Consider the following 26,676-nt stretch of genomic DNA (forward strand, 5'->3'; position numbering starts at 1 on the left):
AGTTAATCACTGACATTGGGGGAACATTGTGATCAACGGCAATTAATAAGTGAAAAGAATTGTCAAATACAAGGTTCGTTTAATGTTTACAAGTCTATTTTTATAGAAAATCGAAAATATTTACATAAGATGATGTGTGTTGTTCGTGAGTGTTTCTTGTTACTCTCTCGGTGTTTTCGAGATTTTTTTATGTGTATTGTTAGCGTTTTATGGTTATTATTATGATGAGAGAGAGAGAGAGAGAGAAAGTGACTTGAAGAGAAAGAGAAATAGATAAATGGAAGAGAGAAAGAAAGAGAGATGATGATGATGAAAGATGAAGATGAAGATGATTTGATGAGGATGAGAAAAGAATGGGAATGAATTAACTACAATGTAACATTTTAAGACTCGAAAGAAACTCGATTCGATGGAAAGAATTTTTTTTTATTATTCTTTTCCTCAGAATCAACATAAGCCTGATTAGAAAACGAGGATATTTTGAGTGGGCTCAGATTCTCAGAATTTATTTTTTTAACATGGAAAAGGCGGGAAGGTGACTTGTTATCATCATGTTATTTAACAAACATTCAATCAGTTAATCAGCTGAGTTGAAACAGATATTAATCGTGAGTAATATTTATACACATATTAACTAATTAAGCAAAGAGAGAGACAGAGAGTTGTGTTGAATAACATTTCATGATATTCAGAGTTTTGTTTGATTGTTTCTAATAGCAATTCTAAATAGCAATTTAATAATAATAATAATATGATAATAATAGTTATTGTTATTCTGAGAGTGATAACTTTGTGTTTGTGTGCCTGTTTGTGTATTGATAATGCTAATAAAAACATGATGATAATTTAATGATTTCAATGTTTCTCCTTGTTTTCTATGTGAGAAATAAAGATTAATGAATGAAATTTAATGAGAATACGATGAAATTGGAAATCGATCTGATGAGTTTTACAAGAGGAAGAACAAAAAAAAGGAAAAAGTTTGTTGCGATTTCTCAATGAAAAGTTTCAATGAATGAAAATTGAATATCGGAAGATAGAGTGAGAGAGTGAGAGAGAGAGACAAACATACCACAGGTAATCACTTTGTTTTTCTATTATAATTTTTATAATATAATTATGATGACAAATTAATGATATTAATTAAAAAAAAGAGATTTAAAATAACAACAGCTGATCAAAGAGATGAAACAAGAAAAAAAAGGATTGAGGAAACATGAAGATTGAATTGTGATTGTGATTCTTGTTGAATATTTTTTTTTCCTTGTTCTAATAATATATATTATATATTACGAATTGTATATTTATATATATATAAATTAACGTGTTTGACAAGGTGACATCTCCTCTCCTGAAGATGCTTTCGGTGATGTTTCCATGGCATTTGAATAATCATCTTCTGTAATATCATCATCAGCATCCTCATCACCTGAGCTAATATCCGGGAAACCAGGTTGAATAAAGCCTGATGGAGATCGAGATGAACCAGAAGGAAATGCTCCACTATTGCCTCCACTATACCTTGATGATAATTAATGTAATTATTGCCAATTAATTATATTCATGAGATAATAATAATGATAATAGTTTGATTGTGTGTTCCATGAAATTCAATCAGGTAAAAATCAAGAGAAACAAAAATTGATGCAAATTGATGATGAAGAGATAATGATGAGACGGAAAAAAAGAAATTGAATTTAGATTATATTCAAAGACAAAGTAACTTAATTAATTGTGTTAATTGTTAATGAGAAAAACAAATCATTATATTATTCTTATCATTATCGACAGAAAAGTCAATTAAACATGTTCTCAAAATCGAATTCATCTTTTTTCTCTCTCTCTCTTTCTCTCTTTCTTTCATTCACTAAGATGTTTTTTTTTGTTTCGATGAGAAAATGGAACTTTTTTCAGGAGAATAACTTTTTTTTCCTCAATGATTGATGATTATCATCATCAGAATAAAGATGAAGAGAAAAGTTTGGACAACATGGAATGTTAATGGTTTATCATGATCTCAGTTCTCTTCATGATGAAATGCAATTGATGGAAGATAAAAGGAAGATGAGAATCACTCCCAGTCTACAGGTTATCATCTTTTCTTTTCATTTGTCACAATTCACTGGACATTATTTCTCTTTTTCTCTTCACTTTTTTTTCTCTTTACTTTTTCCATGTCACTTATTCTTTACTTCTTCTTCTACTTTTTTTTTATACTTTTCTCCATCTTTTTTTCTTCTTCTTCCTCATCATCTTCCATGGAAACAAATCTTCATCTGATCTCTGTAAGTGATCGGTAATGGATTCAATGGTATCGAAAGCTAATGTAGTATAAAAGTATAAAGGTTCCAAATCAGAAGTTCCTATAAGAATATTATTCAATCAGAATTTTCTCTCTCTCTCTCTCTGTTCAATATACACTTTACTTTTCTTTTTCTGTGTGCTGTATATACATTTGATTGTCGAAATTAATTGTAAACTTACCATAAATTTCGCATTTCTTCCCGTTTTTGCCTCATTAGTTGTTTATATTCACTGATCTTCAATTTCTTACCATCGACTATACAGGTTCGTTTAGGTCGAGGTCTATATCGGTAATCTGGATACTTTTCCATGTGCTGTTTACTCAATCGAGACTGTTCCTCGTAATAACGTTGCTTTTCAGCGTTTGGCATTGCTTTCCATCGAGCACCTTGAAAGGATAGATCACAAAATCCAAATTAGTCAGAGAGAAAAATATTATCATCAAATATTATTATTATTATTATTATTCAAACGTAATCGTTAACTTGCTTACCCAGAATTTTAGATATATTGGAATTGTGCATATCCGGACAAGCTTTGAGAATTTTTCTTCTTTCGTCCTTCGCCCAAACCATGAATGCGTTCATTGGCCTTTTAATATGAGGTTTACCTTCAGATTCTTTTTTGGTTTGTCGAATTATCTTGGCACCTATTGGTTCATCAGTTAATCAATTCGAATCGATGAAATCAACCAAAGAGAAAATAAAAATATTCCATTAGTTTTATGATAGAAAATAATAAGAGAGAGAGAGAGAGACGAAGATTCAACGTTAAGGTTCAAATCATGACAGAAAATTTGGAATATGTATAAATGATTCATTTCTAATTCTCAATGAACATAACTGACAGGAAGATAATGATTAGAGAGATAAAGAGAATATGAATAATTTCAATTAGAAAAGTTTGACAAAAGTGACAAGAGTGACACAAGAGAATTTTGAATTTTTTTTTTCTGTCAAGATTTGTCGCATCTTCTTATTGTTGATTCTTATATAATAATCGCCGATCCATTACCCTGTTGCCCTGTTGATCCGCCTCCATTTCCTCCACCTTCTCCTCCCGTGTTACCATTGTTTCCATTATTAGAACCACTATTAGCGTTACAATTATTTCCATTATTTGTACCGCTATTAACATTACAATTACCATTACCACTTGGTCCTGGTGACCTAGTTGACGCTGCGGCAGCGGCTGCCGCTGCAACTGCCGCTGCAGCCGCTGTAGCATGATCAAGTCCACTTGGGAACATACCAAATGGAAATGGTTTGTCACAGGTAGACATGGGAGAATGATCTTGTGAATTAACACCAATATTTTGCCCAGAATTTGATCCATTACCATTGTTACCAATGATTGATGAACCATTATTTCCGGTTACCGTTGAACCATTTCCATGAGCCGATGATGATGATCCAGATGATCCATGACTGCGATACGGATTAAATGGAATAGATCCGTAAAGACCAAAATTGGACATTAAAGGTCCAACTGACCAAGGGTTTAAGCCATTCGGTAATCCAGCTAACGGTGATTTACCTGATAACAGTGAACTTGGCACCGATAAAGATTTTGGCATTGAACCACCACCGTTACCACCCTGTTCCTGAGTAGTAAGAGTGTGATTAAAATTATGTACATTAGATGAAGAGGTGCTTATGGCTGCGACAGTTGATGCGAAGGGTGGACTTGATGCAGCTCCTAATGATGAATGTGAAGCATTTGGAGGTGAACGTGAACCTGATCCAAGGTAAGATTTTCTGAGAAAAAAATAAATCATATCAATAATATTATCGATAAGTAATTAATCCAATTGATTGATTGATTGACCTCATCGAAACTGGACAATTGATCAATAAATTCATACCTAAAACTTGGTTTATCATCAGATTTTGGTTTACTCAGATTCAAAGGTCCATCGTCATCGTCATCACTATTGCTAAAACTATTGCTAATTTCATCTAATTTAGGTGATGAAAAACGTTGATCACAATTAACTGTTAAACTCTGTGAACAAAAATAAAATGAAAAGAGATAATTAATTATCAAGTTAATCGAGTTAAATTTAATTAGATTCAAAACAGACAAACAAAATTAAGGTGAGGTGATGATGATGAAAGATTAACAATAAAAGTGGATAATCATGTTAATCGTGAATGAGAAACAAACAAACAAACAAAAAGGAAACAAGTTAATTTGATCTCAATTAAATCTAAATTGTGGTTAAACTTTAAGCAATTTAGAGGACAATTTGTGGCTTAACAGTTAATAGTTTTGACTTGATTGTTAATTAATTGTTATATGCAGAGTAAATTGTTATCATTAAGATTGTCTTTTCTTTCATGATTAACCATTTCAATGAGTGACAAAAGTTTCGTATCAACAACAATTTAAGAGGAGCAACAAAGTTAATTGTTGTTGGTTAAAGTTAAACAACAGCAGCAATGATAACCACAATACTATTACTTGAGTGGTTAATTGTGTTTATATTACAATTAGATTAACTTGAAGATGGAGAGAGAGAGAGAGAGAGAGAGAGAGAGAGAGAGATAATCAAATGGGAATTAAATTGTTAATCAAGAGAAAGATTTTTGTGTCACCTTTAATTAGCGTCAACGTGAATAATTGATTGTAATGATAATAGTAAGTGAAATATAATGTTAATCAAATCAAATTAAGGCTTCAACTATTAATGAATAATGAGAGAGTGAGAGAGAGAGACCAAGAGATATAATAATAAAGTTAATTCAGTTGATTATCATCATGATCTGAAGCTATTTGAGTAAACAAAAGGTAAATGATGATAATAAACAACAAGGTGAGTTTGTTGTGATTAAAGTTAAATGTTGATCATTTTGTTTTGTTTTATCAAATCAAATGAAAAAAGTTAATGTAATTTAACATGCACGCAATGGTCAACAAGCAATAATAATAATCATCATCATTATCATCATCATCATAATGATAACAAAGCAATCAAAACTTTTGTCAGAATCTTTTTTTTTTGTTGATTGCGTGCATTTAATGAGCCCATGAATTCACATGATTGCTTTTACCCGGTTTACTTGTTGATGTGATTGTTTTTATTTTACATTGTAATTGAAAGCAATTATTAAACATTTACTTAATGACTTTGCTGTAATTTAATTATCATCTCATGAGGTAAAACAATTCAACAAATTAATTTCAAATCAACTATTCAAATTGAGATTCATTATTATCACCATTTGATTATCATATTAAGACAATCATGTAAATGTTTTCTCGTTGAGTTTTCATAACTTTCTTACTTCTGTCTCTCTCTCACTCTCCTACAACTACTACTATTATTTTTCGAGCTCCATTCATATCATTTCAATTGTTTCATCGTACTCGAGACTCCACCTTGTTCAGAACCTATAAGAATGATAACAAATGATAATAATAATGAAAACCTCCTCTTCCTCTTCTTCCTCCTCCTCCGCCTCCTTCTCATTTTTCTTCCACCTCTACTATTAGTTTAATCTCTTTCTTTTCTCTTTTGTTGAGCATTTTTTTTTTCTTCTTCTTTTCCTGATCATCTGAACAGAAGAAAAGTAGTAACCACGCCTGTTCCATGATGATGATAATAATCTCTCTCTCTCTTTCTCTCTTTCTCTCATGATTTCTCATTCTCTCTCTTTTTAACTCTGCGCAAGAACAAGAACTTTTATATCTTCCTCCTCTTCCTCTCTCGCTTATTCTTTCACCAAAAACACAAATCTATTGTCTCAAGAGAAGAAGAAGAGAAAAAGATGATCCAAGTAAACCACGCCTTCGATATACAGGTAACTATTTTCATCGTCAAAGTTATCAAAGGATCTTAATGAATTATAGATAAACTCATGGAAATAATAAGAAAAAAATCCATAGTAACCATAGAGAGAGAGAGAGAGAGAGAGAGAGAGAGAGAGAGAGAGAGAGACTCTTGAGATGATCATCATCATCATCATCATCATCAAGTATCATCAACGTCATCTCAAAGGTGAAGATGAAGATGATAATAAGGATGAGAAAGGTGAGAAAATCAGATTATTTGAAACAATCAATTTGCTTTTTTTTTACCAATTTGTTAAATGAAGCAGAAAACAAAGATTTCAAGTGATTATCAATCAAAATTACGATCAACAATCAGTTAAATTGTGATAGATTATCAAAAATATTTGTCAATTACGTTTATCCCAAGTAATTAATTGTTAATCTTTCTCAAGAGAACAGCAAAAAAAATAGCAAAATGACCATTAGTTGACCTTTAACGTTATCATCATCTTGATAATAGTAATAAACAAATTATATAGAGAGAAGAAAGAAAAATTCTTTGTGTGTGGTTACCTCACACAGGTAAAGATGAAATGATAACATGTGATAATAAGTCGAGTTCAAGGGCCACAGGTAAGAAAGAGATTAACAAATTGATCTGTTTTGTTAATCCAATCAAAATACTAATCATTTCTTTTCATTGTTATTATCCCGGTGAGTTGTTATTGTAAATTGAATAAAGGCAAACTAAACTAAATCAATTTAAGAAAATTTAACAACAGGTAAACATAAAGGTGACTACTTTTCATTCATCATGTCAATCATTTCCCAATCTTTTATCACATTACCTTTTTAATAGAAAAATAATTCACGATAAATAATCAATAATTATGAATAAACATCATTTAGAAATTGATTGTAAACATGATTAATAACAATTAACAGATAATTTGATTAACTTTTTCTTTTTCCTTCTTCTTCTTTCCTTTTAAGAATGAAAATCGTTGGAATTTTTTTTCTTCCCGTTCAATTATTGTTCATTCAAGAATAATGTGACAAAGTTAACACACAGAGAAAACACCATCATGATAATTTTTCAAGTGATTTTCAGGATAATTGTCAAATAGTAAGAAAAAGTCACCTTGGGATAGAAAAACTGATAATTTAAAATGTCTTCTTTTCTTTTCTTTTCTCTCTCTTTACTCTCTCTTATAAAAGAGCGAAAAAAACAAAATATCGCCCCAGGTATTATCATATATGTTCTAGGCCCCAAACAAAAACAAATGAAGATGAAGATGAAGATGATGAGATTATCCATGAAAGTCAATTACGAGAGAGAGAGAGAGAGAGAGAGAGAGAGAGAGAGAGACAAGTTGAATAATTTTTGCTCTTCATCTTCTTGTGGTTTCAAGTCAATATTTTAAGTCATTTTTTTGAGAAAAATGTCTTTTTTTCCTATTCCTTTTACAAGAATATATCTCTCCCTTGCTCTCTCGCTCATCTTTCAAAGCAAAATTATCTAAAGATGCGTAAGAGATGCTGATGATAATGATGAAGATGAAGAAAATACTAAGTAATAAAAAAAAAGAAGAAAAAAAGTCTAGATTAACGATCTAAATTTATTTATTTCTTATTTTCTGTTCATCTTTATATTGAAATGCTAACACAAAACTAGAATGTGTCTCATCGAGTGATTCATGTTCATGGATCCATTTTTAATCCCTGATACTTTATCGATGTCAGCATTGTCTGAAGATTCTCAGTGTCTCTCCATTAGCATTTCTCCATCATCTTTATCATATAAATATAATAATTCATTTCTAAATCAGTAACAATCATTGTAAATTAGTTTTCTCTTCCAGTCACAAAGCAAAGAGGATCATAAATAATATTCAAATCCTAATTATGATTACAAATCTTTTCATCTTAATCTTCATCTTTTTTTCTTCTTCATCTTCACCATCACCATCACCATCATCTTCCAACGTATATATAGTGAAAACAACAACAACAACAACAACTTTCACTTTTGCAATTAGAATAATTTTCCTTGCAAATCTAAACCGAAACCTCTTAATAGATTAATTCTTATTACTATTAATAACCTGAAAAGCTCAGCTGATTTTCAGGATAACTCATTTCTCTCTTCTAATTTCAATTATCATTTTCATCAATCCATCAGCATGGATAACGATTCAAACTAAAAGATATTCCCTTATGTTATTATCATCATCATCAAACAGTTAACATGATCGCTGCTCAATCAATCATAACAATTAACAACAATTTAACGAAACAAACAAAAAACCAACCAAGTAAATTATTCTTTATTCTAACTGTTAATATCAATTCGTAATCAACAATCAACGCAAATTCAATCAACTATTCACTGAAACGTACATATGACTTAGAGAGAAAACTTTTTTTTTTATTTGATAATGTTGTCAAGTTAATTATTATTGCGAGAAAAAGTTAATCGTAATTACAATTAATCAATATCCAGATTGAAAATTTTCTCTCTCAAATCATAATTAAGTTATTGCAATTTAGAAACATGTAAAAGTTTCAATATGTATTAATAATAATGGAGACAATTTTTCAACTGTTGATCTTATGAAAAGTTTGAAAAACTCATTTTCCAATTATTATCAATCATAATACATAATATCATTTATATAATTATTTCTTAATTGTTACAATTAACGTTACAACGTTAGCCAGTTAACAATAATCAAGTAATCAGGTCGCTTCAAGGCAAACAATTGATTAGTTGCCCACAAACGAATCACAATTATGATTGTTGATAGCGAAAGGAAAGTAACAAGTACTAAATGACGAAAATGCGAACTAAGGAAAAGTAATAAATAGCGAAAATCGTTTAGCTTTCAGCTTATCGACTTTTTTTATCAACGATTAATTTTCAAGCGCAACTAACCATTCAGGTCGATAAGATAATCAAACTAATTCATCCTGGAAGAGAGCTAGAGAGAGTGAGAGAGTGAGAGCTCATCAATATATATTGCAATCAGCATGAGTAGAGTTGATTGTTGATCATGATAAGTTTTCACTGTTAAACTTTTTCCATATCATGAGAAGCACTGAAATAATAATAACGATAATAATAGAGATTGACATTTGACCTTAACCAGAGACTAGAAATAACTTGTTGTCAATGAATAATAATAATAATAATAATAATATCCATTCAAATGTTTACCTGTCTCAATGTAACTTTCAACTGTACATTTGAAATTTAAAATTCATGAGAAAGCCTCAAGGTAAATGTCAACAATATTATGAAACAATTCAGTCAACAAAAAAATCTCAAAATTTCAAGAATCAAATTAACACATATAATATAATATTATATACACATACATACATACATACATATATAATATTAGCATCTTGAGTTAATATCTTTTACCTATCATAATAATAATCAACCTGTACCCATGCAAATCAAATTCAATTGAACCTGAAGCCTTTTTTTTCTGGTTACTTGTCAATAATATTGAATCAATGAAAATGATGACATGTATTATTATATTAGAAACAATTGTAACCTCACATATCTGGTTTCACTGTTTTGTTATTGATATAATATTGTTTATATTGTTGATGGAGAAGATGATGATGATGATGATGATGAGAATGATGAGAATGATGATATTAACAGTCAGTAGCAATTTGTAGTAAAGGGAAAGGGCGAATTGCGTGTTCTTTGTCGATCCTTGATAAACAATTAAGATTGACACTGGTTCCTCCTTTTCCAACACAAACAGATTCACTGCAATTACTACTAATAATAATCATCAACATAATAATCATAATCATAATGATGATGATGATAATAAAAAAATGATAATTCTAATAATAATGTGAAACAACACAAACAATCAACATAACAACCAAACTTGCAACCGTAATTATGGTTGCATATTTTTCAATCGTCTCTCTCTCTCTCTCTCTCTCTCTCTCTACCTGTTGAGCCGCACCCTGAATATGAACACAACAATTTGCTGATTTTCTGTTTGTCCTAATACTAAATGAAGTAACGAAACATTGCCTCTAGCTTCCTCTTTCTCTCTCTCTCTCTCTCTCTCTCTCTCTCTCTCTCTCTCTCTCTCTCTCTTTCTCTCTTTGTCATCATCATAATCATCTCCTAATAGATGAAGATGAAAATTGATGCTGATGAAGAGAGAGAGAGACCCTATTATTTTACGATCGACTGTAGCCCCAAGGACACTTTGCTTTTCTATTGTAACTTTTTGTTGTTCTTTTCTCTTACATATCCCACCCTAAATTCTTTCGATATCATAATAGGAAATCATCATCAAGATGATGATTTATCCTCAGGGAATGAAAGTCATAGTAAGAAAGGAACAACAACAAGACCATCATCTTAGCTTTTCATCTTCATCGTCTTCTTCATCTTCATTATCATTATCACTAAAAATATAATAGACCTTTAATTGTCTTCTTCTTCTTAATTTCATCTTCATCATTATCAAATTGTTGACTCTTAATCTTTTGATTATTATTATTATCTTCAATATCGATTACGTTGAAAAAGGAGGAATCTTATAATAATAGCGATAAATGTTGTTGTTACAACATGATTATAATGATGATGATAATCATCATCATCATCTTTTGTTTCAAACTGTAAACCAATCATCTGATTACATCATTTTCATTATTCTCATGCTTGTTTACTAAAATTAATTGTTCCAATATCATTATTGATAATCTAAGGTGTATATATGAGAAGGAGAGGACAATTAAAGGTCTATTATTTTGATTATCATTCGATGTTAATCTTGTTTATTCATCTTTTCTACTTTTGTCTAAGACTTTTATTCCCTGAGGATAAATTATCTTGATCAACATCATCATTTCCTATCATGATACCGAAAGAATTAATTGTAATAATGGTTGAAAAACGATAAAGATGATAAGAGAGAGAGAAGGAGGTTGAAGATAAAGATGAAGATGAAGATGATCAGGTTATATTCTGATCCATTTTATCTTCTCTTTTTCTCATATCAAGTTGGTCTCTTTTTCACTCATTTGTTTTTCTTTTTGTTTTCACTTTAAAGATGATTGAGAGAGAGAGAAAGAGAGAGGGAGAGACAGATAGAGATAAGGGGAGCGAAAATAAGCCCTGAGGCTAAAATGATGTGTAATTACAATTTTTTACCCATTAATTTCCTAATGAATGCTATAAGTCTTCAACTCTATTCAGAGTCCAAGAGATGATAACAGCAAGAGACTGAGAGTGAGATAAGAGACAGGTAAGAAAAGAGAGAGAGAGAGAGAAGAGAGAGAGAGAGAGAGAGAGAGTAACTAAGATACACTGGAATGATCGCTAGTTGATGATAAGGAAGATAAAAAGATTCGTCATAATAATAATTGAAGTTCTAACGAGTAACTAGTTCAACCACAAAACGAGAGATTTAGGTGTGTCTATGATGCGTAAAACCAGAAGCAAACAAGTGACAAAAGATTTTCACTCATTCTTTTCATTGATTGTTCATTATTACAACACTGAAACCTTTTTATTTGTACAATCATGATAATTATCAATGAAGAAGCGGTAACATCACCATTATCATCATAATCATCATCATCATCATACTAATTACTAACCATCATTAACCATAATATAAGCTTTGTTTCACCTTTGTTCAAATTTCTGATACAAAATATATGATTAACAAAATTGAGATTATTAATATAAGGTAATAATCAGTTTTTGTTTAATGATAATGTTGATTGTATAATTTAATTTCATCATTAATGTAATAATTTGCTAATGTATTCGCCTTTTTTTAATGATAAATTTAACAATAATCACTAATGATGAGGAGGTTCAATGTTGATTGTCATTAGAACAAATAATTTATAGTTTCTTCATCTTCTTTATATATTCAAATTCAAAAAAAAAGATAATTAATAATCATCATTGATGTTAAGGGTTCTCTCTCTCTCTCTGTTCATTGACATTTCACTTGGAGTGATAATCTTGAAATGATGAGGTGAGGATTAGGTGAGAGTGATGGTGATGATGATTACGAATCAATGATAATTTATGAATTGCGATTAACTTAGACTTACATTTGGTCGACTATTATCTGAATTAGATGATCTTTTCATATTTAAAGGTCCATTGGTACCATTGAGTATACTTCCGGTGGATGAGGAAGATGAAGATGAGGAAGAGGAAGAAGAGGAAGATGATAAAGATGATCCAGTCAAACCGATGTTGTTGACATTGTGTAAAGTTATATTAATACCAGAAATACTACCAACACCATTGGTCAAACTGTTAATCACATTGTTATTAACACTTTCATTTGCACCAGAAGAGTTTGATTCATTTTTTGTTATTATTTTGTTCATTGGACTTGATCTTGAATGATTATTATTATTATTATTGTGATTATTTGTTGGGCTTGTTGATGTTAATATGGTCAAACCATTGGCCGTTAAAGGTAAGGTGGATCGGCTATTGGGGTGGGAGTTTGGACTTGAAGAGGAATCAATTGAATGAGTTGGATGGGATTGAAGATGATGATGATGATGATGATGATTTGTGCTATTTGATGAGGCTGATGAAGATAATGAGGAAAGTATTGATGTCACTGGTGATGGAGATGAAGGTGATGAAGATGAAGGTGATAAAGATGTTAATATTGTTCCGGTAATCGCTGTTGTTGTTGTTGTTGTTGTTGTTGCTGAAGGTGATGAAGATGAACCAAGAGATGTTGGTGTGATTAGAGTTGTTGAGGTTGTTGTTGTTGTTGTTGTTGGTGTTGTTGTGGTTGTTGATGATGGTGATGGTGATGATGATGATGATGTGGCTGTGGTTGATTTTGAATGATGATGATGAGAGTTATGATTGTGATGACCATGAAATGATGATGGTGATAAACCACTTTGTTGGTTGTTCTGAGAATCACCAATCATTGTTGTTGGTGTTATTGTTGTGGTGGTTGAAAGAGGTGAAGGTGAGGGTGATGAATTTACCAGGCCAGAGGTCGATGTGGTTCCTGGGAATCCTTGGTAACCTCGCCCATCGAAATAGGGGAAAAACACTAAGGGTTGAGTCGCTGATGATCGTTCCTTGAGCACTTCCATACTTGACTAGATATCGAAGGAGAAACAATAACAAGCAAACAAAAGAAAATCAAATCAACAGAATTAAACACAATCAATTTAAGTTGATTAACAAGAGAATCAAATGATTTAATTGTTATTAAAACCTCGAGACTCAAAAGATAAACAAAGAGAAACAACCAAACGATTTTATTTCGAAACTTTCTCTTTTCTTTTGTCCATAGAAAAAACCGTTATTTCCATAGATCGTTTGGTGTCGCTTTTAATTTCTATTCTTTTGTTTCAATTACACTAATGAATCTTTTTGTTTACATTTTGTAAATTGGAAGAGAAAAAAAAAGAGAAACTAATTAATATCATTACCTCATCATGGAATTTGTTATGTAATTATAATCACGTTTGATTATCTTTTCGTTTCGTTAGCTGATTGCAAAATTTATCGTTGCAACGAAATTAAAATCAATGAATAACCATTATCGAAATTGCGTTTCAACAGTAAATTACTTTTTTTTTTTTTCTTAATTGTTTCCCAATTGGAGAACAATTTATTAATAAAACAAAAAAGCATCTCTCTTTAGGCAAATGATGTATGATTATTGTTGATGTATTCTAATTGGAAAAGAGAAACAAAGTTTTCCTCTGATAGATGTAACTTTAATTTGTAATTGCTTTTTTTTTGTTCTTTCTTTCAGTTAATATTTATCTTCATCATTAACCTTAAACTTGATCATCTATCAGAAATTCACATTAACATTTAAAATTGATTAATAACAATCAAAACAATAGTAATTTTAACAGCAGGAATCAATAGGAAACGAGAGCAATTTATTAGTACTTTTTATTATCATTTCGTTTGCTATACTAACTCTCTTGCTCTCTGATGGTTTTTTGCCTCTTAAAATACATAAAAAGAAAATGATGATGATGGTGATGATGATTATCGTCCTGATCATCATTCTCATCTTAAATTGTGAATACAGATAAATGTAAACATCTTTGGCTTTGCAACGATTTACGGCTCTTCATCTTTACTTCCTTGATACTTAAAAAGAATATGAGAAAAAGTGATAAAAAGGCTGAACCGATTTTAACATTTTCGTTCATTTTTGCACATTCATTATTCGCTGTCTGGTATCTCCCATTTTCTATCATCCATCTCATCTTCATCTTCATCTTCATCTTTCTTTCTCTTTCTCTTTCTCTTTCTTTTATCCTTCTCTCATCTTCTTAATTTAGGAAATGCTCTCTTGTAATATAAACAATTCTCAAACAGAAACTGAGACAAGGGTAGACAAAGGGCTAATCAGAGTATCTCCTTGTCAGAATAAGTAATATATGGTTTCCCATTGTAACTTTGTTTCTAAACAGTGTAAATGTTATAATGGATGAGGATGAGAATGAATGAAGATTAAGATGATGCAGATGAGAGAAATAGAGAGATTGATAAAAAAAACATTGAAAATGTCTGAGAAGAGTCAAAGATGAGCCACTCCCAATAATCTCAATAATTAGCTTCTGTTTTAACAGATAAAATGTTGGGAGAGATTTTTTTTTATTGGCATCATTAACACTCCAATTTACTCCTTATTTCTGTGTTCATCCTCATCCTCATCACCATCAATACGAATCAAGATGATTAAGCTATTGATCATTCATTGATTTCATCTCTCATTCAATCTCTGTCTATGTCCTCATCTCACTCACTCACTCACTCACTTACTCACGCCTTTGCAACATTGAAACTCACTCGAATCCACACCTACATTAGTAACTATCAAGACGAAATCACAAGAAATGGATTAAGACTCTCAAAATTATCCAATTCAAATCTCTCTCTCTCTCTCTCTCTCTCTCTCTCTCTCTCTCTCTCTCTCTCTCTCTCTCTCTCTCTCTCTCTCTCTCTCTCTCTCTCTCTCACTCTGTCTCTCTCCCTATTCTTGGAACCAATTAACTCAATTGTTAAACTACAATGATTAGTGATCAAAATCTATTGTGATAATTATAACCATGATGAAAATGAGGATCAGGAAGATGATGATGATGATGATGGTGATGCTTAGAGGAGTCAAAAGAAAAACAAATTAAAGTAACACCAAAGTAAAAGCAATAATAAAGTAATTGGTTATTCTGTTAACCCAATAGCTGAAATAATTAAAAAAAAGTAACCCGAAAATATAGTTAGTTAATTAATGGGCATCTCTCACAATCAAGTTAATCATTTTTGCTTAACTTTGGGTTAACGCTTAATTGGTTGGCAATGGATTTGTATTTAGTATCTTTAGCTACCTGTATTTGTTATAATAAACGCTCCCTTGTTGTAATACAGTAGCTGGAAATAAGTGGATGAGGAGGATGATGAAGATGATGAAGGCAAAAGTTTTGAACTTTGAAGTTTGATGGTAATGATGAGGATGATGGAGATGGAGATGAAGATGAAAGCGAATAAAAGAAATAAAATAAAAGAGAAGAGAAGAGAAGAAAAGTTGATCAGGTCAAGCTAACTAACTATTTAAATCTAACCTCATTCTTTCTGATTTTCGAAGTAATTAATGGAATCTTGTTTAGAATTAATTGTAATCAATTTAAGTCATTAGAGAAGAAGAAAATAAGATGATGATGAAAGGAGAAGAAATGAAGAGTTGGCTCGAGAAAAGAGTACAGAAAGTTGATTGATTTAAGAAAAGAAATAAAAAGAGAGAGATGAGAATGAAGATGAAGATAAAAATGATGAGGATGAAGATGAAGATGAAGATGAAGATGAAGATGGAGATGGAGATGGAGATGGAGATGATGTTAGATTTTGACTACAGAAAATCAAGTTAATGTTAACCTGGGATTGAGATGATGGGCTAAATTGCTCCCGGGCTTCACTCTCCTTTGAATGACAATTTGTATCAAAGAAATGGAGAGAGAGAGAGAGAGAGAGAGAGATGACGAAGATGATGAATATCATTCAATTACACCTTGATAACAACCTTCTTTTTCGCATCTTCATCATCTTCTCTCTTTCATTCTGTCTGTCGTCCTCTTCCTCTTTGTCCTGGAAAAGTTTATCATCTCTATATTCAGGTTATTATCAAAATGTTGATACATTTTCATTGCTCATTTCTGTTCAAATTTTGTTCATCATCTTTTTTTTTATCGGAAAATAATCAAAATTTATCACATTCAAGATCATCATGATTAGTGTTCAAGGTTATCTCTCAATTAAATCAACGAGGTTAATTGATGTTACTTTTTGTTTTCTTCTTAATTTAATAATCTTTACTGTGACTATTACTTTATTAGTGATTCTAATTGTTGGTTGACAAATTCATTACATTGTGATAGTGTGTTAATCTATAATAATATCATAGTTAATAATCAAAGTTAATTGTATGATTGTAATTAATGATTAGAGACAAGGATAAAACGATTAACTGAATTAATAAAATAATACAAACGAAAAACAAATAAAGTGAAGATATTAAAAAGATATTGATGATAATTAGCATTAAATTTAATGAGATTTGCTCAATTTCCTGGTGAGAGTTTGAGTCATCATGAACAGAAACATTGTCATCATATTATCACAATTAGTTAATTGCGATTTATAGAAATCATATTATTTTAATCTCTACAATTTATTCATTTGTTGGATACTCAATTTTTTTTCCGCCTTCGACTAATATCAAGGTAATTTTTTCTTCTTTTTCTTATATTAGTTGTGTTTATTACCATTCTCTTCATGATGATGATACTCAATTCATGATGTTGACGATTCAATCACTTACCGTTCTGCTAATTATCAACTAATCAAGTGCAAGAAGAAAAAAAAACAAAATGAGAAAAGCAAATGAAGGGAAATGATGAACATTGCAAATGAATTATTGCAATGATTTTTTTAAGAGAAAAAATTAGAAAAAAAAATATTCTCTTTTGCAATTAACCCAGAAAACAACAACATCTTCCAGCCAGTTCTGCAATTAGCTAACCAAGGTTGAAGCATTTCAATTATTCAAAGTAAAATGAACAAAAAAATGACCACTTTTTTTTGCAGGCGAAAAAAAAACTCAGCTGATTGATGAAGATTGGAAAAAAAGATGATCATCATCATCATTATCATTCTTGCAACGATGAAGATCAGGTAATAACATAACAAAAAGATTCATTAATAAGGTTAACCCTGAAAAAGAAACAAAATTTATGTATACAAACTTACCTCGAGATCATGAAGTTGTTGCCGTTTCTCAGTTACAAGTTGCTCTAGTTGTCTAATATCATCATCCTTTAGATAAAAAGAGAAGAAGAAGAAAAATAATATAAGAAAATGATGAGATGATGAATGGATTAAGTAGTAAATGAGAGAGAGAGAGAGAGAAGTTGATAGAAAACAAGACAGGAGATTAACAATAATTGATCTTATTTAGTATCGTTTCATTTAGGAGTCTTCATGTTATCGCATTGAAATCAATACCTTCATTACCTTTGTTTTCATCATTCTATCGCTCTCATGAAACCTGTCTGATTCAGACCACCCTGAATCTATTGTGTATCTTTTTGTTTATCGTTTTCAGAATACTATTTAATTCAGTTTGAGATGTTTCATTAAAGAGTGTAAATTAGATTGAGAGAGAGACTTTTGCATTATTCATTGAGAATGGAATAACTTCTAATTAGTTGAATGATTCAAATTCATCAGAAGTGATTAATTGATTGTTGAAGTGAGGGAAGAAATTAACAATCAAAGAGGGTTAATTAAAAATTCACCGAAAAAAAAATCAAGTAGCTTGCAATTTAATCTTGCAGTGTTTTAATTGTTTAATATGATCAATCAATTTAATCAAAAGCGATAACAAAGAAATCAAGTTAATCTTTGTAAAGGAAAAAAAGTTAAGTTAATCCACTTAAATTGTGATTAGATTTAACTTTGCAAGAAAGAGCAACAATTAGATTGCAATGAGTTTAACTAATCATGAAAAGACCCAGAAATTAATGATAATAGATGACAATCAAGTTGCAATCAACAGAATCAATGGAAATTTGCAATTAAAATATTTCCAATGAAAAAAGTTTCGATGACAAAATTGATCGAACACTAAATGAATCTTTAACATTAGGAAAGAAAAGAAATCAATCGAAAAAGAAAATTGGACAAATTGAGATTTGGAAGAAAAATTTAACAAAACGAATTAAGAATTGATAATCTTTCGCTTTATGAGAACCTTGAATTTCCTTCTTCTCGATAACAATTCAATTCTCAATGATAACCTTCAATTCGATGATGATCACAACTAAATCGCTTGAGGGCAAACGATTTGTAAATCAAAACACATTAGACTTTTTCCACTGTTATCACTACGTCATGTTAATTTGATTGTTTATTATCATAATTAGAATGATTTTAATTATTATTCTCGACAATCATAAAAAGAAAACGGTCTTCATCAAGGTTATCTTCTTATTCTGTTGTTTTCTGTCTCTCTCTCTCTCTCTCTCACTTGTTTAAACGATAACAATTATCATCACTGAACATGGAACATGTTTCAATAGAATCAACTATTAATTTAATTTCTCTTCTTCTTTGATTGAATTATAACAAGTAATCAGTTTTTATAGAAACGTTGAAACGTCAACAATTTAAGAGAAAATTAATTATCACCATTAAATATATTTCTATTTTATTCTGTCTTCTTAAATAATCAGATAAAAGAACTTTTTTTTCTTAATTTTCTTCTTCTCGGTGATCATCATCATGATAAACGACACAGGTAAATGATGATGATGAAGTAAATTGATTATTATCAATATTGTTTCTCTTTCTCTCTCTCTCTCTCTCTCTCTCTCTGACAATTAACATTGAAAGATAGAATCAAGAAAGAGAGAGAGAGACAATCATTCCAACAATTAAATTTAATTAGTTATAATTGACTAAAATTTTTCGTTATCATTAATTAATCAAAGTTTATTAGTGATAATAAAATTATTTTATCTTCACTCTGATTATTGAATAACTTTACCTATAAAATATTTATACGAATCATTATTAATAATGGAAAACATGAAACATGATAATGATGAAAAGGGATTAACGTAAATATAATTTGTGAGACTTTATAATCTCATTTTAGTTTTTTTTTCTTCTACTTATGGAGAGAGAGTGAGAGAGAGAAAGAAGATGAAGATGCTAAAAAACTATTCTCTTCATCATTCAATTATCATCATTCTTTTTTTCTTACTTTACTCATCTTCTAAGCTCATGATAACCTAAAATTAAATCTTCGAATTTGAACAAACTTGTAACTGATCAGGTTAATTATCATCAAATTAAATTTGTATCAATTCAAGTCACGTGAGAGAGAGAGAGAGAAATGGAGAGGAGAGAGAGAGAGGAAAGACAATAAATGATAACATTAGTACAAAGATACAAATGAGAGAGATTATCATCAGCATCGTTTTCATCATGAAGATAATCAACTTAATCATCTGTTGTTTTTTTCTACTATTTATCGATTACTATTGATGATTATTAATTGAAGACAAAAAGGGAGACCTGGTGTATGTTTAAGGTCTCAAAGCATTTTATTAGATTGACCTAGAACGATCAGTCAACTGTTAGAGTTGCGATAATGATGATGATAAAGATGAAGATGAAAGAGAGAGAAAGAGAGACAAAAAAAAGTGATATTAGCTCAATGAAATTAGGTCAATGAGGTAAAACAAGAATGAGAAATAATAATAATAATAATGAAGATTCTGAGTTCTGATGAAGATGAAGACAGACTTGATAATACAACAGAAAATTTTCTTGATACTGGTTACCTGTTTGTACAATTTTCAGTTGATTTATATAAATTAACTAAATAATATCAACAATAAACGCCTTAAGGTTAACAGGTAAAATAATAATACTAATCAAAAATGATCAGAAACAATTCATTAAGGAAAATCATATCATTTTTTGCCTTGATTGTTAATAATAATTATCATCATAATCATAATAATAATAAGGTTATCAAAACAAAAGCAACAAGTTTAGAGAGAGAGAGAGAGGAAGAAATTCAATTTTCCATTATTATTATTCAAAATATTGATTAACTAATCACATGACAATTAATTTTAAATTATCATCATCAACATTAAACGTTTTTACCAGAATCAAGTAATAGTAAAAGTTAATTGTCATGATAATTATCGCGATCACTTTGATAACAATCAGAAAGTTATTTTCATAAATGGTCAAATTCAAATGCTCACAACTCCTTTTGTCTTAAACACTAATTATATTATAAAATAATGATGATAATTAAATATCAATAATATAACTAATTATGAGAACAGTTAATTTTATATATATATTAATTGATAATTATTTTCGGTTAATAGTTAATTGTTTGATTGGAAAAACAGTATAAGAAAAATAATTATTATTATCTCATCATTAAGATCTGGACTTTTTGTTTGTTGCGATTTAATTTCCAGTTTAATTATCATTTGTTTAATTTGCTTCATTTCTATATAATACTAAATTGTTTACTGTTTTAGTTGTTGATTCGGATTGCATGAGTTAACAATCATCATCATCATCATCATCATCATCATCATCATGTCTACCTGTTGATAGGTGGTGGTTACAGGTAATTAAATGAGCTCTTACAAAGTAAACTTTTTTTTCTTTCTTTTTCTCTTTCTTTATTCTAACAAATTTGTAGCCTAATTGTGCGTAAATTGAGCCTCACCTTACCGTATATTAAATTATATTAAACAAAACAAAAATACTACAATTAACAAGCCCAGGATTTATTATTTGATAATAACTTGATAATAGTTGTATAATTATCATGATATTAAATGTTAATCATAAATGTGGTGAAAGAAACATGATATTAATATAATGTTTTGTTTCTGCTCATTCTCATTAATAATGATAAAGTTAATTGTTATAAGTTGATTTTTTAATTGAGCAAAAATGATAAGGTTAAATGTTAATCTAATTTAAAGTTAATTATTTTGATTGTTTTTATATTAATTATATTTAAGAAACTTTTTCTAAGACAAAATTAATTATAACAATAATTTGGGTGATAAAGATTCAAGGTGAGACTGAGATTACGGATTAAGATGGTGAAAAGGTATCATGAAGGATGATGAAGATGATGGAGATGATGATGATGAAAGAAGCTGACCAATTGAAGATCCATTATTATGAATAATTTAAATGTTTCTTTTTGTTATAAATTCAATTGATTCAATGATTGGGTCATTCAATGTTCATGGTTATCAGTGAACTTTGATTGAACAACTTTAAGGTAGAAGAGAAAAAAAAATTGAAAAATTTTTTTCTTTATCTTTATCATCATGAAATTCAATGTATATCATGATGATGATTGACGGTTAAATCTTATTACAGAAAAGATGATGATTATGATGATGGAGATAACCTTATGTTTCATTGGTAAAGAGAATTGGTGAAACTTCATATTACACAAATACTCACAGGAATTGATGGAGAGAAAGAAAGAGAGAGAGAGAGAGAGAGAGAGAGAAGGAGGAAGAAGAAGATGAGAGAGAAGAGGTTATCATCATGTGAAGAAAATGATGGAGAAAAAGGAAGTGGTAGAGAAAGCAAAGTCTCCCTTGAGATGATGAATTGGAAGCTAAATTGACATTTTTCAAGTAAAGATCTAGTATCTTTTTCCTCCTCCTCATCCTCTCAATATTCACAGTGTCATCTTGGTTACAATAAAAAGCATCGCTCATTTTTATCTTCATCTCTCTCTCTCTCTTTCTCTCTCTTCCTCATCTTCTTACAATCATCTTCCTCTTCTTACTGATCCATTGACCAAATACCATTATGCATACATAATACAAGATTGACCCAAATGAAAAATAATTGACCGATAACATATCATAACTGTAAAGGTTATTAAATCACCTTCCATCCACTCCAAGTACTTAACTTATATATTACCTACTTACTTTTTTATAATAATATTTTTTTTATCATTACTCTCAGAATTCACTTGCTATAACTTTCATAGATATGTTTCCACCACGGATTCTTGGATATTGATATCATTTATTTAGATACAATTCACTTTCTCGAGAGATTTTCAATTCATTGTATTATTTTTGCCTCTCTCTCTCTATCATGTAATTAGATTCAAGGATAAGAATGATTATTTTATCTCTCTCATCTTCACCCATGATGATAATAAAAAAACTGTTTATTATGTTCATCCAATAATAAGACTTACTGACTGATTATTTATAATTCTGATTAGGGAATTGGATTGTTAATTAAAAAATAAGGTAAACTGTATATATAGAAGAGAGAGAGAGAGAAACAAATAATTCTGTTGGATTTTCACCCTGATATTCAATCATATCATGAATCAGAGGATTTCAAATTAGTTATTCATTAATTTTTGAATAACTTTTATCATCTTCTTGCATCTTTAGCTTTCTTGTAATGAGATGATGAATAATCACATTAACTAGAGGGAGAGAGACATGATCTCTTTTTTCATCATCATCACTATCATCATCTACTCATCAGATTGAGTTAATTTCTGAACATAAGTTCTGAATGTTTGTTTTATAAGGAAGACGAAAGCAATGAGAAAAACAATAACAGAGTTTAACCCGAAAATGATGACAAAGTGAAGGATGAAAAGGATACTCTTGTAATATAAAGAGATGGTGATGAGGATGCAGATGATAATCATTATGATGATGAAGATGGAGATTGTAAATGAGAGTGAAAAGAAAGAAGAGAGAGAGAGAAGAAAAGAAAAGAAAAAGACAAGGAAAAGTCATCAAGGCCAGAAGATAAATGATCATTCAACTCAAATTCATATTTTCTTTGCTTAAGTCACAATCTTTATCATCTTCATCCCTCATCATCATCATCGCCATCAAAACCTCAACATAAACCTCATCCTTTTTCACCAAATAGATGAATCCATTTGGTGAGTGATGAAAGATGAGAAAGCAAAAACTGCAAAATCGCATCGGCAGAATGAGTTTCATCTAAACAAGAAGATACAACATGTAGGATATTAATTATCATGCAAAGAGAATGAGAGAGATGATGATGATGATGATAAAAAAAGTGTAGGAGTGTAAGAAGTTTGCAAATTAAGAGAAAAGCAAAAAATAGAAAATGATTAACATGAAATCATTTTGTAAACTATTTCTCTAAGCAACATGTTAATTTAACCTTTTTTTTTTGTTTACTGTCAAAGTGATTAAGTTAACCTACAGCTGATGTTGACTCTTCAATTCAAAGAATCAAGTAGAACTTTTCAATCAAAAAGAATAAAAAAATGTCATGAAAAAAAGGAAACATTAATATCCAAAAGGAACCAACGAAAAACACAAAAATATGGAACCAACAGTTTGCTCACTAAATTGCTCTCCAATCTCTTCGTCATCATTTCAACTCACTCACTCACTCTCTCTCTCTCTCACTCAATCTCCTTCATCTTGATGATATTTAATATTGTCAACAAGGATGATTATATATATCACTTTGGTTACGGTGGAAACAATTTTTTTCTTGTTCTTTTCCTGTATCGAGTTAATGGTTTCAATAATCCAACAGCAAAAAAGTCACATTGACTTTTACGGTGAGAGAGAAAGAGAGAGGAAGAGAAAGAGTGAGGAAGATGAGGAAATGCCCTCCCAAGGTGGAGAGTTAATGTTAGATAAGGTGTTCATGGGGAGGTGAGAGGGTGTAAGGGTGGGTGGCAAGGGAGACATTTTCTCTCTTCTTTTCTTAATCATCCTCTCACTCGGAATCAATGAAGCAGCTTAACAAGAAACAGCTTAACACTTATATCAACGCCATTTACACCATAATCATCACTACCACCGCCACCACCATCATCATCATCATCATCACCATAATCATAGTTTTTATCATCATAATCATCATCCATGAAACTCATAAGCTAAGGTTTTCCTTTTTTTCATCTCAACTGTTTTTATCCTCCTTTATTTTGATTGATTGGCTAGCAACTTATTCTTGTTTTTATCATTATTTTCATAGAACTTTTTTTTCACAAATTGTTCAGATTATGGTGAAAATCTTTGATTCTAACAACACTTCAAGTGATTATATAACTTTATCTCTCTCTTTCTCTCTCTATCCTTCTCTGTCAATTGTTACAATGTTTTCTGCTTACTCTTGAAGAAACATTTCAATAGAAAAACTTATGAGAAAAAAAAACGAAATTCATTTGTACAAAGTGAACATTTTGTGAGCTCGAAAAAGTTTCAAAGTTTTTTTCTTTCTTCTCTTTTTTATAATCTCACAAGTTAATCCTTTCTTATAAGCGGAACTTTCATTCATTCAGCAAAAAATTCATCATCAATTTCCATGTAAACACATAAATGTTCAGTATTGTCACTCGAAATTATTAGAATAGAAAGCAAAAGAATCAAAAATATTTGTTCGTTAATAGCAAATAATCACAATTGATTGATTTCTCTCAATGGAAAGGTAAAGAATTTGTGTAAAAAAAAAGGTCACCTTGAAAATGAATCTGATTTTTTGATGAGCATTTGAAATTCCTCCATGTTGAACTTCCATGAAATCCGATGAGCTTTTTGATATTTTGGTTGGTAAGCTTTTACGCTTGGCCGACATATCCGATAAAAAGTGATGCAAATTGAAAAAATAAAATCACAATTAAAACTTTTAAAGTGTTGAAACAATTAAGATGATTGTTGATATTTGCTATTGTTGTTGTTGTTGTTGTTTCTCTTGCTGTTATTATGTTGTTTGTGATGATAATGATTCTAGTGTTGATGTTATTGTTGTTGTTGTTGTTGTTGCTGTTGATTGTGGTGGTGGTACTAAGGTGATGATAGGGTGATGAGGATGATGAGGGTGATGATGATGATGAGAACAATGAGTAAGATGATTATCTTCACAAATAGAACTTTTCACAATATTCGTCAAATTTTGGAAAAACAAAAAAAAGTAGAACAACAAGTACGAATTCATATTTCAAAGAGATAAACATGTTATAGCAGATTTGATGCTTTTCCATCAAAGGAGCAAATTCTCACTCAGCTCCCTATTTGGGCGTCGCTTACGCTCCTCGAGTTGCTCAAACTTACCTGACAAAAAGGCAGCAAGATGAACTTACATAATGTGAGCATGTGAGAAACGCACTCAAGGTTTGATTGGTTCAAAGTTTTCAACCTACACCATGAAGAGAGAGAGAGAGAGAAAAATAATAATAAAAGAGAAAACATTTTGTTTGCAAGTGATGATGATGATAATAATAACCGGAAACGGAAAAGATACACAACAATTTCATCTTCATCTTTTTTTCTTCATCTTCTTCTTCTTTTCAAACAAGATAATAACATTGTCAACACAATCAATTGTTTCATAATTGACAGTGAACATATGATGCGAGATTAATTGATTATCATTATTAATGTCGGATTGGATCAAGACAATCGTTGACATTGTTCAACTTACTGGTTAACTTTTTTTTTCTTGTATAAGGTTTTAGATTGTTTCTCAACTATAAATAATAATTTAAGATTTGCGATTAAGATTAACAGATAATATTGATGACATTGATGTTTATTATCTGATTTTTTTGCTGGTTTTTTTTTGTTTCTCTATCATTTTGTTAACAGAATAGATTTCAATTAAAGTAATAATTTAATCTGATTAAAGATGAAGATGAAAAAGTTTTGCTTATTGATAATGATAATTGGTGATGGAAGATGAAAGTGATTATGAGTTATGATACAATTGATTCAACTAAGGCAAATATCTTATCAACGATTTCATTGAAAATTTATCATCACAATTATGATGATGATGAGGATGAAGATGATAATATCTTTTACTTGTGGTTGTGAGAGGAAAAAGAAAAGGAGATTGATGAAATATGAGATTCGTTGATAAAATGAAAGGAAAACAACAACAGAATCTCAGATAAGGTTATCAAGAGAGAGAGAGAGAGAGAGAGAGATAGTTAATTAGGTAGATTAATCTAAAAATAATATTTATCAACTCTTTTAATCAGGTTGAATTACAATAAGAAGATGGGTTAATAGATGTTGATTAACTGTCAAATTAGCGAGTAATCAGAAATGTCTATCATCATATTTTTGTCCTTTTTGGCAAAGGTGAAGATGATTTTCTCCCTCATCGTCATCATCATCATCATCATCTTCCTTGTTATGGTTAATATTTAGAATGATGGAAGAGGGAAACTTTTTGTTTTCTCCATCTTTTCTTTCAGCTCACTAATCCAAATTACAATGATGACAATGAAGGATAATCAGATAATCCCTCGTAGCTAATTACTGGTTATTTTTGCATAACCATTTTCATTAGATTATGACACTGATTAAACTGATAAGAGTCAATTTGTTGATTTATTGTTTATCACACTTTTTATCATTGTCTTTTTCAATTTTTGTTTTGGTAAATGTAACAAATTGTGATGATTATTAACGGTA

At 30.1% G+C, this 26,676-nt stretch overlaps 1 protein-coding gene across 2 annotated transcripts; it reads right to left on the reverse strand.

Annotated features, from left to right (window-relative positions):
- Positions 1-59: 59 nt before the first annotated feature.
- LOC128391073 (myosin-G heavy chain-like) lies at positions 60-25,439 on the reverse strand. 2 transcript variants are annotated; one of them, XM_053350917.1, is made up of 8 exons: positions 24,716-25,439; positions 17,402-17,467; positions 12,199-13,227; positions 4,169-4,308; positions 3,319-4,061; positions 2,798-2,953; positions 2,485-2,692; positions 60-1,515 (listed from the first exon to the last, which is right to left on the reverse strand). In XM_053350917.1, the coding sequence occupies exons 1-8, from the start codon at positions 24,830-24,832 to the stop codon at positions 1,320-1,322; spliced, it is 2,655 nt and encodes an 884-aa protein (XP_053206892.1). In that variant the 5' UTR covers positions 24,833-25,439; the 3' UTR covers positions 60-1,319. The 2 variants fall into 2 exon arrangements, with proteins under 2 accessions (XP_053206892.1, XP_053206891.1); XM_053350916.1 differs by having other exon boundaries at positions 60-1,521; positions 24,716-25,427.
- Between the last annotated feature and the right edge of the window lie 1,237 nt (positions 25,440-26,676).

The sequence above is a fragment of the Panonychus citri genome, unplaced genomic scaffold (assembly GCF_014898815.1).
Source record: "Panonychus citri isolate SS breed McGregor unplaced genomic scaffold, ASM1489881v1 Contig00134, whole genome shotgun sequence".
NCBI classification, from domain to species: domain Eukaryota; kingdom Metazoa; phylum Arthropoda; class Arachnida; order Trombidiformes; family Tetranychidae; genus Panonychus; species Panonychus citri.